This window comes from Hesperophylax consimilis, chromosome 11 (assembly GCF_061612785.1).
Source record: "Hesperophylax consimilis isolate HC1 chromosome 11, BYU_Hcon_1.0, whole genome shotgun sequence".
In the NCBI taxonomy this organism is placed as follows: domain Eukaryota; kingdom Metazoa; phylum Arthropoda; class Insecta; order Trichoptera; family Limnephilidae; genus Hesperophylax; species Hesperophylax consimilis.
The window spans coordinates 33040795-33058841 of NC_142846.1; the positions used below are offsets into that span (position 1 = coordinate 33040795).

At 32.2% G+C, this 18047-nt stretch overlaps 2 protein-coding genes across 4 annotated transcripts in view; one reads left to right on the top strand and one right to left on the bottom strand.

The window, feature by feature from the left end:
• The window catches only part of Tomosyn (syntaxin-binding protein tomosyn), a 671040-nt gene that overhangs the window by 362797 nt on the left and 290196 nt on the right, over nt 1–18047 (bottom strand). The window lies entirely within an intron of this gene.
• Nucleotides 3906–6591, top strand: LOC149420047 (uncharacterized). The gene is made up of 4 exons (XM_089637149.1): nt 3906–4418; nt 4918–5079; nt 5638–5733; nt 6397–6591. The coding sequence occupies exons 1-4, from the start codon at nt 4256–4258 to the stop codon at nt 6501–6503; spliced, it is 528 nt and encodes a 175-aa protein (XP_089493275.1). The 5' UTR covers nt 3906–4255; the 3' UTR covers nt 6504–6591.

Here is an 18047-nt window from a genome sequence, read left to right on the forward strand (position 1 = left end):
CGTTATCATTGTACCGTTGATACAATGTATTTGCAGTGCAAAAACATTGCAAGTGCGTTGTAGGATATGAAAAATATATCGATCTTTTGATCAACTACATTTAGGACGTACGTGGCTCTCCCCACGGGTGAGTTCATGAACAAATTGGTGCGGCTCGCTCTATAGAAATTGAGATTATGGCGACAAAAATGTTTTGCACATGCATACCAAACACAACCAAACTAAAATCTAAATTCATTTATAATTTCGGCTTATTACTGTAACAAAAGCTTACGTCTTGTAAGCAATGCTAGAAACCTAGGTGGAACAATTCAACGCCGAAGGAATGCAGTAAATTTTTTTGCAATTGTGACGATTTTTTCTACATACATAATATTATATAACTACATAGTATTTTGAATGACTACAAACTTCTCAATGAACGAAAGACGCCAAAACTGGAATAATAATTGTATTAACCAACATTTTTTAAATTACAGTCAAATTATTACTATCTTGTCTCCAAGTCTTAATAGAAGCGCTTTACGATATTATAATAATATTGGCAGGTAAATATGTTGCAATGGGAATCGAACCTGATTCTAAGTGAATGCAAAACTTCTTATGCTAGTAAAATATTTCCTTACCTCGCTCATGGTTATCCGTAGAAAAAATAGTGATAAATAAATAAACCAGGATAATACGCTTTCCTCTTGGTGTGTAAAACGGTACCTAATATAATAATAATGGAACGTCAAAGCAAGGAGGGCAAAATACAACTTTGAATTTATATTATGTTCTCTTTTCACACCAATTCATAATAAATAGGAGCTTTTTATGCAAAGATTTAAAGTTAAAAACACATCATGGAATTTATTAAAATCCCATGATTTAAAAGCAGATCATGTTGGCAGATGGAAAACAAAACAAACACTTTTCAAACAAGAAAACATCCATAGAAACTACCCGCCTACACATGGAAAGTAATTACCGGTTAGCTGAAAAACGTTATTTAAAAGCCTTAAAATAATGGCTATTGAGATAACAAACAGGTCTTAAAAATTACGTTGAATTTTCTCTTGAAAAATAACGCATTAACAAAATTAAGCCATAAATCATTTAAAAAAAATGTATCTCCAAAAAAAAATCTGGTTAGTTTTAATGGTTACTTTACTAGAGCATGACAAACATTTTCAGATAAAAATGCCGCACAGCTTGCTCAAAGAACAACAAAAAAAGTCCTTTGTAACATTCTTGGACAAGAATTTCTGTTATATACTTAGTAATAGTTCAAGTTACAGCTCGGAGGCAAGATTCCTGAGACGATATGCGAGTATCTTCGAGTTCAGCGCAACTATCTTAAATTATATCCAGGTTTATTATACGTTTGACCTACTTTCCTCTAGAGAAGTGCATTCAATTTTGTGCGACCATTATATTTACTGCCGTTTTGGATGCGATCCTTAAGCGATACGTGTTTATAAGATGAGCTTTCTTTGTGGCAATGTGAGATGTAAAACGTTGCCACATTTCAATATCTAATACGTTTGTTTTTGTTAACAAATCATTACAACTAGACAAGACATATCACCCACCCCACAGCCCTTGCTTGGTTACTGTACAAATTACTGCAAAATGTAAATACGTTTTAAAATAACAACAACACATAAAATAAAATGGTCAGTGGCTGAGTTGGCATCGCGTCTATCTCCCACCTAGGCATTGTTAGTTCATCGGCTGGCTAAGCCCTCCATCATGGCAAAAGCAAAATTTTCCGCTTACCGTGGTGGAATTAGAAGATTTTTAAATATTGTTGGGTTATTCTGTAACCTGAGAATGTTTGTCATTCTTTAAAAAAAATTTATGTATTATTTTGAATCGTAAGGAACAATGCATGCAGTATTATGGCGAGACCGTTATACAATATAATGCAGGTTATTCCCATATATTTTATTGAGTGTAATAATCAAATGTAGATTTTTTAATGTTTAAATGTTTTTAACAAACCATTGTAAAATAAAATAAAATAAAAATAATCGTTTATTCAAAATATTAAATATGCGAAATTTCTTCACCGATTAATTGGAAATTTTGACACAACGTTGCACTGAAATAGGCGCGTATTTTCTATATTACATAGATGTCACCTGTGAAGAATAATGAAAAATTTTAAATCTGCAAGTAGAAACGTTATTTTGAAATCAATCAGAAGTAAAATAAAATTAGCATAAGTTCGTTCAATTTATTGTAAGAAAGGTTTCGCGTTTCCATTACAATATTTTCGCAAATTGGTGTTAACAGGTCACTGATTTTAACTTACAAATTGAAAAATTGTAAGTGACTTTTTCTCACGAACGTTGAATTTATTAGGTCATCATCGATCAATAAGTTTCAACGGAATAACTAACCAACCATCACGCCATTTGGGTAATCCGAGGATGTAACGCCAAAGAACGTTCTCTAGGCAAATTTACAAATTCCTTACAAAAAAACTAAATTTTTTCACATTCGTACAATCCCTTATTTCTTCCGTCGTTTGGAGAGACAAGCCAATCCAGGACGCTCGCAATCGCCGTCGAAAGTACATACATTGGTCGAAACTCTTATTCTTGAGTCTTGTAGAAAGTAAACACTTACATACGCCAAACGTCAAAAGTCATTCCACTCGAACAACTGGTTCGACCCACTCGTTGTCCGAGTGGAATAACTTCGTCGAAAATCGAGCCCCTGACATAATAATTCAATTCAGTTGAACGTGGTATTTTTTAGTTATTATATTTACCCTAACACTTTATTTCCTACACGTCCAAACTATCATGAAAAACATGAAAAATTCTGTCTATGACTGTAAATTTAGAACTGATTTTACAGAATTTAGAATGTTAAAACATTAAGCCCAGAGTCATTGGAAGGGCCCATCCACTTTCAAAACAAACACACAACATATAATATAAATACACCGATTTTATTTTAATTTTAAATCAGTATTTTAGTTTAAATTTATCTTAATCTTATGTTTTTTTTTCTTCACTCACATTTTATATAATTTCTTTAAATATATTATGAATATTTTTTTGTATATTTAAATGCAGGCATCAGCACAGGTAAGCCACCCAGTGAGGCCAACATTCAGAAATGTAAAATATTTTAAGAAATTTTTTTTTTCAAAAAAACCACGGTAAAGGAAACTGACTGTTTACCTCATTCGTCGTACACGTCAACATTCTATTTTTTTTTTAAATAAAATGACTCCACATTAATTATTATGAACGACTCTCGACTTCAGTATCTTTGTATACAGCGTTTTTTAGTACACATAAATATTTACACACAATAACAAATATACAGTACATAAAAATAAAATTAAAATAATTTAAATAATATCTCCTCGTTATTGCCGGATCTAAAGAGGGACAAAAGTAAAAAAATAATATTATATTAAAGACTATATGCAAATTTTGAAAACGATAAGAAGATTGCTAGGGTAACAGTTTCAGGGCTGTTCCGTCATGAATATGCGTTATAATTAGCCTGGTAGCGAACAAATCAAACGATTACCCCCTACAACTTGAACCCAGAGTCAGAGAAATTGTCGCTTATCTAAAAACGACTAATATAAGTTATATAGAATATATATATATATATTTATGATACGGCATATAGGTTTATGATACGGCACTTTGTACATCTTAGCGTCTGCAAATAACCGGAACTATTGGATCATTTCGACTTACTTGATCATTGAGCACTTACTTGATCATCGACAAATTGAGATTTAAATGCCATTTTAATCGTCTCGGCGAGACGAGATCAGTGGCATTTTCAACTCAATTTGATGTGACAAGTGCGATTTTCGTGAGCATTAGATATGCTCCTATATGCGATTTTATCTCAGATATTCAACCTGACTTTGTTAATTATTTCTATCGTATGTTAAACTAACTTCATTGATCTCAAAAAGCGACGTTGCCATCGTTATTTGTGTCAAACGCAGGTGTACAAATAATTTTCTAAAGTAATTAAATGTTTTAACAATTGTATGCAAAAATAGCCTCTAAAGTAATATTATTTAGAGCTTATTATCGTACGACATTGCGTATTGGTCTAAACAATATTCGAAAGGAACTATAAGGCTCAAGAATTGTATGCAAAATTAACCTCTAAAGTTATATTATTTAAAGCCCATTATTGAATGATGTTGTTTGCTAGCACAAGGCTGGTTTGTTTGTATTGGTCCATTTGAAGCTAGCTTCAGGTTAGTTTTCTGAAACACTTAATGACTTGTAACTGGCTAACAGATAATATTAAATATTACCGTTATTCAATGTTCGTATATCACGAATCAGTTGACAGGTTGATTTGTTTTTGCGTTTTATTAGCTTTATTACGAAGGAGATTTAATAAAATCTTTCAGCTTTGCGAAATGGATTTTAAATACGGTAAGCTATTACATATTTCTAAATAGGTAATAACCTTAATTGTAAAATATAGAATTAATATAATAAATATAATATTAACAATTTTAATCTATGCTTATCAAATGAGTACAGAATAATTACCGTATTTTATTATATAGGTCATGATTTTTTTCTTTCTTTTTTGAGAACCCAAGCAGTAAAATTATTTTGAATAATAGATATATATTATGTATTAACAAAATTCAAAAAAGCTAACCTAACAACTTGTGGTAAAAATGTCAAATCAAACTAAAGCCATATTCCTATACTAAAATATGCATTTAAAAGCATGTTTTGTTTTCAAACAGTTGTTTCTTAAAATAATTAAGTTAAAACGAAGTTTTACACGTCGGATAATCACCCATTAATTTGTTCATATTCAAATTAAACAAATTCCTTTGTGGAAATAAAATTTGCAAAAACAGAAAACTGCAGGTCCATATATGTATGTTTCAATGTGTTTGTTCTTGATATTTTATAGATGTTCCAAGAACCAGTGATTTACGTACATCAATAAACAGTACTGACGACATGATCTCGTCTTCACCCTTTTCGCTAATTTCCAAAGGACAAAGTTTAATCATCAGCAATATGCAGAGCATACTGGGCGAAGAAATTAACCATGAAACTTCCTCAGATTCAGGTAATATTCACTGATAATAATCTGAAATATTACAGAGCTACCTTAGCTTATAGTAAATTGTTATAGGTAATATCAGAAATGCTGCTAATTAAATATTCCGTTGCAAATGCTTAATTAGTCTGTTGTTTTGTCATTATATTAGGTTAGGTTTCATATTTGTGCACATGACTTACTTACTACATTGAGATATTATTATTGGATAAATATATAATATATTTTTTATTTTTTATATATTCAATAATATTGTTATTGGGTTTATAAAAACAGTTTATTTTTAAACAAGTTCTGCTGTGTAATTATTATTACGCGTGACAGCTGTTTCGCCCTCTGAAGGCATTATCAGTTTGATAATGCCTTCGACAGTTTGATAATGCCTTCAGAGGGCGAAACAGCTGTCACGCGTAATAATAATTACACAGCAGAACTTGTTTAAAAATAAACTGTTTTTATAAACCCAATAACAATATTATTGAATATATAAAAAATAAAAAATAAAATGGAGTTCTACAAATTAAACTTAAAAACAATAAATATATAATATATTATGCTTTATTTTAGAAACCAAAACTGAAGTAATGTTAGAAAGGAGTCCGCCGACGTCCGAAGATGATTCACTATACAAACCGAACAACGTTACTTCTTCGATAGAATCAGGTATCTACAGAAAACATGTTTAATACTCTTGAAACAATCAATACGTAACATATAATTTGATTATTATATGGTCAGAGGTGCGGCCCAGAAAGCCGAAGGTCCGGTGCGAGTCCCAGATGTGACCGTATCTTTTCTGTTTCAGATTTTAGATTGAGTGATGCTAATATTGTCTTCATTTAATTAAATAATTTAATTTAATTATAATTATTTTAAAAGCAATAATTATTCGCCTGAAACACTCATCCACATTGAAAAATCTCCTGATAAAAGATACTTTATTTATTTATTTATTTATTTAAACGCCCATAGGGCTTTTACAGATAATAATGTACATCTTTATTTATTTATATATTTTTTTAATTATACAGATCTTATATCTTATATGATAAATATATGTTATACAAAATAATATAAGAAAATATCCGAGTTAACAAAATATAGGTACAAATAATTGAGATTTACATAACGCCAACGGGACTCGAACCCGTGTCCCCTCGATTTCCGGTCGACAGCTCTGACCACTGAGCTATGGCGGCTTATCGCTTATCCGCGAAATAATTCAATATATACTAGTGTTTCATTCAACAATGACTGCTTTCTTATAATTTGAGGTTTTACTAATTAAGTTTAAAGAAAGCTAAATAATGTATTGTTACTTTTTAGATATGAAAATTTCCAACGCCGATGATGAGCAACATCATTTAGAGAAGCAGGAGGCAATCGAAGTGTCATCGACTACAACTCGAAGCACTATTTCTACTAGTAAATGAGCACGAGTGCATGACCGTAAAAACTCATGTCCATATTGTACTAAACTGGTAACGAACATACCTTCAATTTCAACCTTTGATTTAGCGTTTGACCCTGTGCATTTTGATGTTTTTATTAAAGCCGTACAAATAAATAGTGGTTACGATGAAATTACAGGTTCTGTAAAAATTCCTAGCATGCCTCAACGACTTTGTACAATCTTTTATAGCCGTACAAAGTCGTTGAGACATGCTAGGAATTTTTACAGAACCTGTAATTTCATCGTAACCACTATTTATTTGTACGGCTTTAATAAAAACATCAAAATGCACAGGGTCAAACGCTAAATCAAAGGTTGAAATTGAAGGTTTCTGTTCTTTAATAACTATATACACCTTGGCTAAATCCCTCATCTTCGATGTTATATGTGTATTCAAATGGTGTTCCGTGTGATTACTTAATAATAAAGACCCATATGAACATATTAATGGGTCAGACATTGCTATTTTTGCAATATTATCATTTTTAAATACATGAAATATTTGAGTTTCTTAGAGATTCTGAAATTTCAGAATTGTCTGGGCATAATAATATAGAAGATGATTTTAGTACTCTAACACGATTATGTGGATTTTTCTCAGGTAACGTACTTTTTGTACATTTTAAAGATAATTACCTCTGTTTCTAAAGGATGAGTTGAATTTGCATTTTCTGGCTGTTCTGAAGGATGAGTTGAATTTGCATTTATTGTAGTGTCTGTAAAAGTTGGTTTTCTAAATATTTCAAAAGTATGTTTATTATTATTCTTTCCAATTGTTAGATCTAAAAAAAATATTTTAGCTTTGATCTCATGTTCGACTGTGAAGCAGATTTTATTATTAACAGTGTTGGTCCAATTAATAAAGATATCTAATTGACGGTTGGTGCCTTTCCAACATATTCAGATATCGTCTACATATCTGACATAGTATATTATATATTTAGCTAAGGGAGACTTAAGAATAATATTTTCAATATGATCCATAAATATCTCCGCTAGAAGTGGGCTTAAAGGGGATCCCATGGGAAGTCCGTCCAATTGCTCAAAATATGTATCATTAAAAAGAAAATAATTTGTTTGTATGCAAATTTTTATGAGCTGGAATAACTCTTTTCTTATTATTGGGTTGACATTAGATTTTTCTAGGATATTTTCAATTATTTTAAGGCATTCTTTAATGGGGATGTTGTTAAATAAGGATTTTACTAAATAAGGAAAATTAATTAGTTGAAAATGAATGCAATTTTTTTTTAAGTGTGATTTATTTCTCTATTTTGTTAAACTCTGATAATGTCAGTTTGGTATGACGTTTTCCATATTATTTTAAACTGAAATTATGTAAAAATCATTAATTAATTATTTTTTAAGTATGTTTTATTTCAATCGATTTTGCTATTATATATTTTGTTAATATCTGATAATGTCAGTTTGGTATGACGTTTTCCATATTATTTTAAACTGAAATTATGTAAAAATCATTACTTCATTATTTTTTAAGTATGTTTTGTTTCTCTCGATTTTGCTATTATATATTTTGTTAAACTCTGATAATGGCAGTTTTGTATAACGTATTGTATATTTTTTAAACTGCAATTATGTAAAAATCATTACTTAATTAGTTTTAAAGTTTGTTTTAGTTCTGTTGAATTTCCTAATGAAAGTTTTTAAAAATGTCTGAAAATAAATAAATTAAAATGTGAATTTTTTCAAATTTGTTTTTATTTTACCAAACAATGAATTTGTGCAAAATTTTATTAAAACACAAGACTTGTTCAATATGTGGCTAAGGTAGATTATACTACAGCTACTGCCGGGTACATTCCAGAGTGGAAGACGTGACTGGTAACCCCATGGGGAATGGCGACCATTCAGGAAAGTATCTTCTAATCTATTTACAATTTGGTACTGCCACCCCGGGAACCATTTATTGGATAACTACACCTCTGCCATAGGTCACCCCAAGTGGTTTGGTGACTGTGCCCGGGTTCATGGGGTGAGGTTTGCTCGGGTCTTGGCGGTGGATGTGTCCTCCAGCTACGTGGAAGGCCGGAGAGACAGGTTGAGGGAAACCTTTCAGGCAGAACTCTTTGGGAACATCGTCTTGCACCGCAGTGGGAGGGATGGATTCATACGTCCGTCACTCCTGGACCCACAGACCCCACCCACCCACCCCTTATCCTTCCTCTCCTTCCCTTCCTTTAAAATACCCTCCACACAGCATCTTCAAAGATGACATAGGCCTGAGGGAAAATATTTTCCTCAGGGCTTCCTGTGTGGAGCTATTGTTAAACAAACAAAAAAATGGCTCAGTAACATAACTAGTTCGAAGGTCGCGGGTTCGAACCCGGCGTGCGCAAATAAATTTTATTTGATTAATTTGTGTTATTTCACAATTAATTAATTAAAATAATATATAGTATATTTGCGGCACGTTCCAGAGTGGAAGATACTACCAGTATCGCCCTGGTGTAAGACCACCATTCAGAATTGAAACGTTGCTCCAAATGGGTTTAGCCGTGTTTAGTGACTAGATCTGAATAGCCAGGTACTTCCCCACCTTCCTCTTTCCCTTCCCCACTTACCCTCAGCCTCACAACATCCCCCAATTGGGGATGCCATATTCTCACTGGCTCCAGACGGGAGCAGTTGGGACTCTTGTGAGGTATTCACTATAAAACAATTCACTATAAAACAGTTCTGAATATTTCAATTAATTGAGGTTAATGAGGGCGTACTGTACAGGGCCCGCAAATACTTGAATAGTACACAACTGCTAACCCTGTACAAATCACAAGGGCGCCCCACGGTTGGATTTGGCAGCCACCTCTGGTGTGAAGCCCGAAAATACCTGAAAAAACCCTCGACTCTGTGCAGAAACGGGCGGTCTGTTTGATAGATTCTCCCATCTTAACAAACGGATTGCAATTTTTAGAGCATATGCTTGTTCTACCGGTATTTCTATGGAAGATGCTCCGAGGAACTAGCATCATTAATCCCTTCAGCACCGGAGCATAGTCGGGAAACACGCCAAATGCATGCCCAACATATGTACACGGTTAACATTAGTCGCATGAGAACGGGTCGTTTCTACGACTCGTTTCGGTGTTCAACGGCTCGGCTCTGGATCAAATTTCCGGCCTCTGTGTTTCCTCCCTCATATGACATGGGTCTCTTCAAGACACATGTTCACTCCTTCCTCTCCTCAAAAAGACCCTCCACACAGCATCTTCAAAGATGACATAGGCCCTGAGGGAAATTATTATCCTCAGGGCCTCTTGTGTGGAGTAAATGTAAAAAAAAAATCAAAGATTTATTCCACTAAAAAATAATAATAATATCTTTATTTAGGAAAGTTTACACATTACAACTATACATACATATTATGGTGTACATTGATTTGTAACTTTTATATTTAAGGTTATAAAATTAACAAAAATGAAGAACTATTAATACAAAATATGTATTAATAGTTATTATTATACACCAGCACAAATATTGTGTACAAAAATCGTTTTCTGAAAATCATATAATAGGTATTTTATAATAAAAGGAAAGAAAACAACTCAAATAAATCAGATTTTATAAAATATACTTCCAATAATACTGTAAACACAATACTAATATTATTGAACTTTGGTATTTTAATTGTAAATCAATCTACATTTTCAAATAATAAATTAATGCTATTAAAAAGATAGAATATCTTATAAAAGCCTGTTCTACAAAACTAATTTTAAAATAATTAATTCAACTGTAAACGTAATATAAATAAGTTTTGATTGTATAACTTTACTTTTAAATAAACCCGCAATTTTAAATATTCGCGCCAAACGTTCCAATGCATTACGTATTTTCGAATATTCAACCAATAAATAAATCTGTTCAAGTCCGTCCAAACAGAAGCTCGACAGAAGGACAAAAGATTTGGCAACATTGCATATCAAGTAAGTGCTTTCATAAAAAAGATCAACATGCGTTCATGATTTAATGATGAAAATTTTGTGAGCATATGCATAAAATAGCTGTATATATAATAGCTGACCACATTTTAAATTTATTTCACAAAAAAACATGTTGCCACGTAATTTACAGCGTTATATATCACATGTGAAAGGATGATCAAGAAAGGTGGTTTACTCAAAGATGTTCCAATAAGTGTTGTCCGATATAAATATATATATATATATATATATATATATATATATATGTGGGAAGCATAGAATGAGGACAGTTTTTCGAGCGCGCCCATACTTCGGGGACATTTGTATAGTTTGGGGACAGGCCCAAAGTATCTGTCCCCAAACTAACACTTTGCATTATATACGCAACGCATAGATTGAAGCCAATTTTAAAATTATGCAGAAGGCATGCTTTGAGCCATACATTACTAAAATATCCATAGATGCCACTATCGTATCGTTCTCAGATTTTTGAAATTTTCTATTGTAAATTTTCGAATTAGCAAAGGCTCGGTACCTATTTACCTAATTTATGTTTGTATTCTTTTTCGCTTGCTTTTGTCGGAGATTGTCGCATTTTTAAACCCGGTGTCCGCAAATATTTTATTTATTTAATTGTTGGTATTATGTTTTCTCATTAGATAATAATAAAATTAATATGCTCATACATAATATGATGGTGTATTGAAAACTGATTTTAAAATAATCTAATAAAAATAATTACACATATTACGTTTGTGCAAACATTAAAAAAAAACTTCTTTTTTGGTTTTAGGCATTCCACCCTGAAAAGAGTGCTTTGTGAAAAAAAAATACTTCCATAAATTTTAATCATATTACAGATACATGTATTTTCAAAATAAATTTATTTTCATACTTTGACAATGTGGGCTTCACTACCCGTACTGAGTTTTATACTTTTTATTTTTATAGTTTTTTGAAGTGAAACTTCTTTAGGCGCGTAATGAATTTTCGGGGACGGAGTAAAACCGAGTCAGGATCGACACGAAAATGCGGGTACCCCCACCACCGCTCACCGTTCACTGTCCCTCTCTCACCATATGCGCTTGTTGAGGTGGGGGAGCCGCTCACGAACGTTCTCTCCCGACACGGGACAACAATCGATGCAGTTTTTGCACGATTCATTAAGGATTTAAGTGCTCATGTATATATCTCGCACTTTAGTTACCATAACCCAATTATCACGACATTAGGAAATGATATTCATGAAATTGACAATGAAAATGGCACATGATTGGTAAATTGTCATTGTAATTTCTTTGTAATTTTTAATTGTAATATTGTTATTTATGTAATATTGTATACTTGTGAATAAATTGAAAATTTTTGGAACTATACATTAATCGAACGTCATTCATCTATAAGAAAATATTAGAAAAAGCAAATCCATGCTTCGTCGTTGAATTATTTAACCTCTAATTTTCAAACTAACCTAAGAGAGAAAATAGAGATGATGAAATGAAAATAGAGAGAGAGGAATACTAGAAGTTTCACTTCTGTCTTGCGTAGGCTTGACACACCCACTTTTTTTTTCTAGTTAGGTACCTATTCAAAAGTATAAATGTATGTAAAATAATAATGAGAGGTACATACTTCCTACTCTCATGTTACGTGAATAATGCAATAATAATATAACTATAAAAAAAGAATTCAGAAATCGCGGGTTCAAATTACGGCGTGCAATTTCACAATATTTATTTGTTGAAATAATACGTTAGTACCTACCTATATGGTATATTTGCGGCAAGTTCAAGAATGGTAGATAGGTACTTTCAGTATCGCCATGTTACGTGAAAAATGCAATATTTAAATAACTACAAAATAGTTGTTAAATTTTTCGCCGTTGAGATTGAGATTACGATCCTTGACTACGAATTAGGAGGTCGCGGGTTCAAATTAGGGCGTGCGCAAGTAAATTTTATTTGATAAATTTCTATAATTTCACAAAACTTATTAGTTTTAAATAATTCGTTCGTATCTATATGGTATATTTGCGGCAAGTTAAAGAATGGTAGATAGGTACTTTCAGTATCGCCATGTTACTTGAAAAATGCAATATTTAAAATAACTACAAAATATTTGTTCATTGTTTCGCCGTTGAGATTGAGATTACGATCCTTGGCTACGAATTCGGAGGTCGCGGGTTCAAATTACGTCGTGCGCAAGTAAATTTTATCTGATAAATATGTATAATTTCACAATATTTATTTGTTTAAATAATACGTTAGTACCTATATGTTATATTTGCGGCAAGTTCAAGAATGGTAGATAGGTACTTTCAGTATCGCCATGTTACGTGAAAAATGCAATATTTTAAATAACTACAAAATAAATGTTATTTTTTTAGCCGTTGAGATTGAGATTACGATCCTTGACTACGAATTAGGAGGTCGCGGGTTCAAATTAGGGCGTGCGCAAGTAAATTTTATTTGATAAATTTCTATAATTACACAATATTTATTAGTTTTAAATAATTCATTCGTAGCTATATGGTATATTTGCGGCAAGTTCAAGAATGGTAGATGGGTACTTTCAGTATCTCCATGTTACGTGAATAATGCAATATTTTAAATAACTACAAAATAGTTTTTCATTGTTTCGCCGTTGAGATTGAGATTACGATCCTTGGCTACGAATTCGGAGGTCGCGGGTTCAAATTACGGCGTGCGCAAGTAAATTTTATTTGATAAATTTCTATAATTTCACAATATTTATTTGCTTAAATAATACGTTAGTACCTATATGGTATATTTGCGGCAAGTTCAAGAATGGTAGATAGATACTTTCAGTATCGCCATGTTACGTGAAAAATGCAATATTTTAAATAACTACAAAATAATTGTTATCTTTTAAGCCGTTGAGATTGAGATTACGATCCTTGACTACGAATTAGGAGGTCGCGGGTTCAAATTAGGGCGTGCGCAAGTAAATTTTATTTGATAAATTTCTATAACTACACAATATTTATTAGTTTTAAATAATTCTTTCGTAGCTATATGGTATATTTGCGGCAAGTTCAAGAATGGTAGATGGGTACTTTCAGTATCTCCATGTTACGTGAAAAATGCAATATTTTAAATAACTATAGTTTTTCATTGTTTCGCCGTTGAGATTGAGATTACGATCCTTGGCTACGAATTCGGAGGTCGCGGGTTCAAATTACGGCGTGCGCAAGTAAATTTTATTTGATAAATTTCTATAATTTCACAATATTTATTTGTTTAAATAATACGTTAGTATCTATATGGTATATTTGCGGCAAGTTCAAGAATGGTAGATAGGTACTTTCAGTATCGCCATGTTACGTGAAAAATGCAATATTTTAAATAACTACAAAATAATTGTTATTTTTTTAGCCGTTGAGATTGAGATTACGATCCTTGACTACGAATTAGGAGGTCGCGGGTTCAAATTAGGGCGTGCGCAAGTAAATTTTATTTGATAAATTTCTATAATTACACAATATTTATTAGTTTTAAATAATTCATTCGTACCTATATGGTATATTTGCGGCAAGTTCAAGAATGGTAGATAGGTACTTTCAGTATCGCCATGTTACGTAAAAAATGCAATATTTTAAATAACTACAAAATAGGTAAGTTTTCGGATCTACCGGATCTGCCCTGATGATGGACACTGCAACGCTGTCCGAAACGTCGGCTAAAGAAGGAGTTAGCGCAACACGGCATAACATATTTGCGGCAAGTTCAAGAATGGTAGATAGGTACTTTCAGTATCGCCATGTTACGTAAAAAATGCAATATTTTAAATAACTACAAAATAGGTAAATCTTCGGATCTACCGGATCTGCCCTGATGATGGACACTGCAACGCTGTCCGAAACGTCGGCTAAAGAAGGAGTTAGCGCAACACGGCATAACACCCCAAAAACAAACAACAAAAACTACAAAATAGTTGTTATTTTTTTAGCCGTTGAGATTGAGATTACGATCCTTGACTACGAATTAGGAGGTCGCGGGTTCAAATTAGGGCGTGCGCAAGTAAATTTTATTTGATAAATTTCTATAATTACACAATATTTATTAGTTTTAAATAATTCATTCGTACCTATATGGTATATTTGCGGCAAGTTCAAGAATGGTAGATAGGTACTTTCAGTATCTCCATGTTACGTGAATAATGCAATATTTTAAATAACTACAAAATAGTTTTTCATTGTTTCGCCGTTGAGATTGAGATTACGATCCTTGACTACGAATTAGGAGGTCGCAAGTTCAAATTAGGGCGTGCGCAAGTAAATTTTATTTGTTAAATTATACCAAATAATTCGTTCGTACCTATATGGTATATTTGCGGCAAATTCAAGAATGGTAGATGGGTACTTTCAGTATCGCCATGTTACGTGAATAATGCAATATTTTAAATAACTATAAAATAGTTGTTCATTGTTTCGCCGTTGAGATTGAGATTACAATCCTTGGCTACGAATTCGGAGGTCGCGGGTTCAAATTACGTCGTGCGCAAGTAAATTTTATCTGATAAATTTGTATAATTTCACAATATTTATTTGTTTAAATAATACGTTAGTACCACAGACATAAGAATATATTCATATGTCTATGGTTAGTACCCATTGATGATGTTCAAGAATGGTAGATAGGTATTTTCAGTATCGCCATGTTACTTGAAAAATGCAATATTTAAAATAACTACAAAATAGTTGTTCATTGTTTCGCCGTTGAGATTGAGATTACGATCCTTGACTACGAATTAGGAGGTCGCAGGTTCAAATTAGGGCGTGCGCAAGTAAATTTTATTTGTTAAATTATACCAAATAATTCGTTCGTACCTATATGGTATATTTGCGGCAAATTCAAGAATGGTAGATAGGTACTTTCAGTATCGCCATGTTACGTGAATAATGCAATATTTTAAATAACTATAAAATAGTTGTTCATTGTTTCGCCGTTGAGATTGAGATTACGATCCTTGGCTACGAATTCGCAGGTCGCGGGTTCAAATTACGTCGTGCGCAAGTAAATTTTATCTGATAAATTTGTATAATTTCACAATATTTATTTGTTTAAATAATACGTTAGTACCACAGACATAAGAATATATTCATATGTCTATGGTTAGTACCTATATGGTATATTTGCGGCATGTTCAAGAATGGTAGATAGGTACTTTCAGTATCGCCATGTTACTTGAAAAATGCAATATTTAAAATAACTACAAAATATTTGTTCATTGTTTCGCCGTTGAGATTGAGATTACGATCCTTGGCTACGAATTCGGAGGTCGCGGGTTCAAATTACGTCGTGCGCAAGTAAATTTTATCTGATAAATATGTATAATTTCACAATATTTATTTGTTTAAATAATACGTTAGTACCTATATGTTATATTTGCGGCAAGTTCAAGAATGGTAGATAGGTACTTTCAGTATCGCCATGTTACGTGAAAAATGCAATATTTTAAATAACTACAAAATAAATGTTATTTTGTTAGCCGTTGAGATTGAGATTACGATCCTTGACTACGAATTAGGAGGTCGCGGGTTCAAATTAGGGCGTGCGCAAGTAAATTTTATTTGATAAATTTCTATAATTACACAATATTTATTAGTTTTAAATAATTCATTCGTAGCTATATGGTATATTTGCGGCAAGTTCAAGAATGGTAGATGGGTACTTTCAGTATCTCCATGTTACGTGAATAATGCAATATTTTAAATAACTACAAAATAGTTTTTCATTGTTTCGCCGTTGAGATTGAGATTACGATCCTTGGCTACGAATTCGGAGGTCGCGGGTTCAAATTACGGCGTGCGCAAGTAAATTTTATTTGATAAATTTCTATAATTTCACAATATTTATTTGCTTAAATAATACGTTAGTACCTATATGGTATATTTGCGGCAAGTTCAAGAATGGTAGATAGATACTTTCAGTATCGCCATGTTACGTGAAAAATGCAATATTTTAAATAACTACAAAATAATTGTTATTTTTTTAGCCGTTGAGATTGAGATTACGATCCTTGACTACGAATTAGGAGGTCGCGGGTTCAAATTAGGGCGTGCGCAAGTAAATTTTATTTGATAAATTTCTATAATTACACAATATTTATTAGTTTTAAATAATTCATTCGTACCTATATGGTATATTTGCGGCAAGTTCAAGAATGGTAGATAGGTACTTTCAGTATCTCCATGTTACGTGAATAATGCAATATTTTAAATAACTACAAAATAGTTTTTCATTGTTTCGCCGTTGAGATTGAGATTACGATCCTTGGCTACGAATTCGGAGGTCGTGGGTTCAAATTACGGCGTGCGCAAGTAAATTTTATTTGATACATTTCTATAATTTCACAATATTTATTTGTTTAAATAATACGTTAGTACCAATATGGTATATTTGCGGCAAGTTCAAGAATGGTAGATAGGTACTTTCAGTATCGCCATGTTACGTGAAAAATGCAATATTTTAAATAACTACAAAATAATTGTTATTTTTTTAGCCGTTGAGATTGAGATTACGATCCTTGACTACGAATTAGGAGGTCGCGGGTTCAAATTAGGGCGTGCGCAAGTAAATTTTATTTGATAAATTTCTATAATTACACAATATTTATTAGTTTTAAATAATTCATTCGTACCTATATGGTATATTTGCGGCAAGTTCAAGAATGGTAGATAGGTACTTTCAGTATCTCCATGTTACGTGAAAAATGCAATATTTTAAATGACTATAATTTTTCATTGTTTCGCCGTTGAGATTGAGATTACGATCCTTGGCTACGAATTCGGAGGTCGCGGGTTCAAATTACGGCGTGCGCAAGTAAATTTTATTTGATAAATTTCTATAATTTCACAATATTTATTTGTTTAAATAATACGTTAGTACCTATATGGTATATTTGCGGCATGTTCAAGAATGGTAGATAGGTACTTTCAGTATCGCTATGTTACGTGAAAAATGCAATATGTTAAATAACTACAAAATAATTGTTATTTTTTTAGCCGTTGAGATTGAGATTACGATCCTTGACTACGAATTAGGAGGTCGCGGGTTCAAATTAGGGCGTGCGCAAGTAAATTTTATTTGATAAGTTTCTATAATTTCACAATATTTATTAGTTTTAAATAATACGTTAGTACCTATATGGTATATTTGCGGCAAGTTCAAGAATGGTAGATAGGTACTTTCAGTATCGCCATGTTACGTGAATAATGCAATATTTTAAATAACTACAAAATAGATGTTCATTGTTTCACCGTTGAGATTGAGATTACGATCCTTGGCTACGAATTCGGAGGTCGCGGGTTAAAATTACGTCGTGCGCAAGTAAATTTTATCTGATAAATTTGTAGAATTTCACAATATTTATTTGTTTAAATAATACGTTAGTACCTATATGGTATATTTGCGGCAAGTTCAAGAATGGTAGATAGGTACTTTCAGTATCGCCATGTTACGTGAATAATGCAATATTTTAAATAACTACAAAATAGATGTTCATTGTTTCACCGTTGAGATTGAGATTACGATCCTTGGCTACGAATTCGGAGGTCGCGG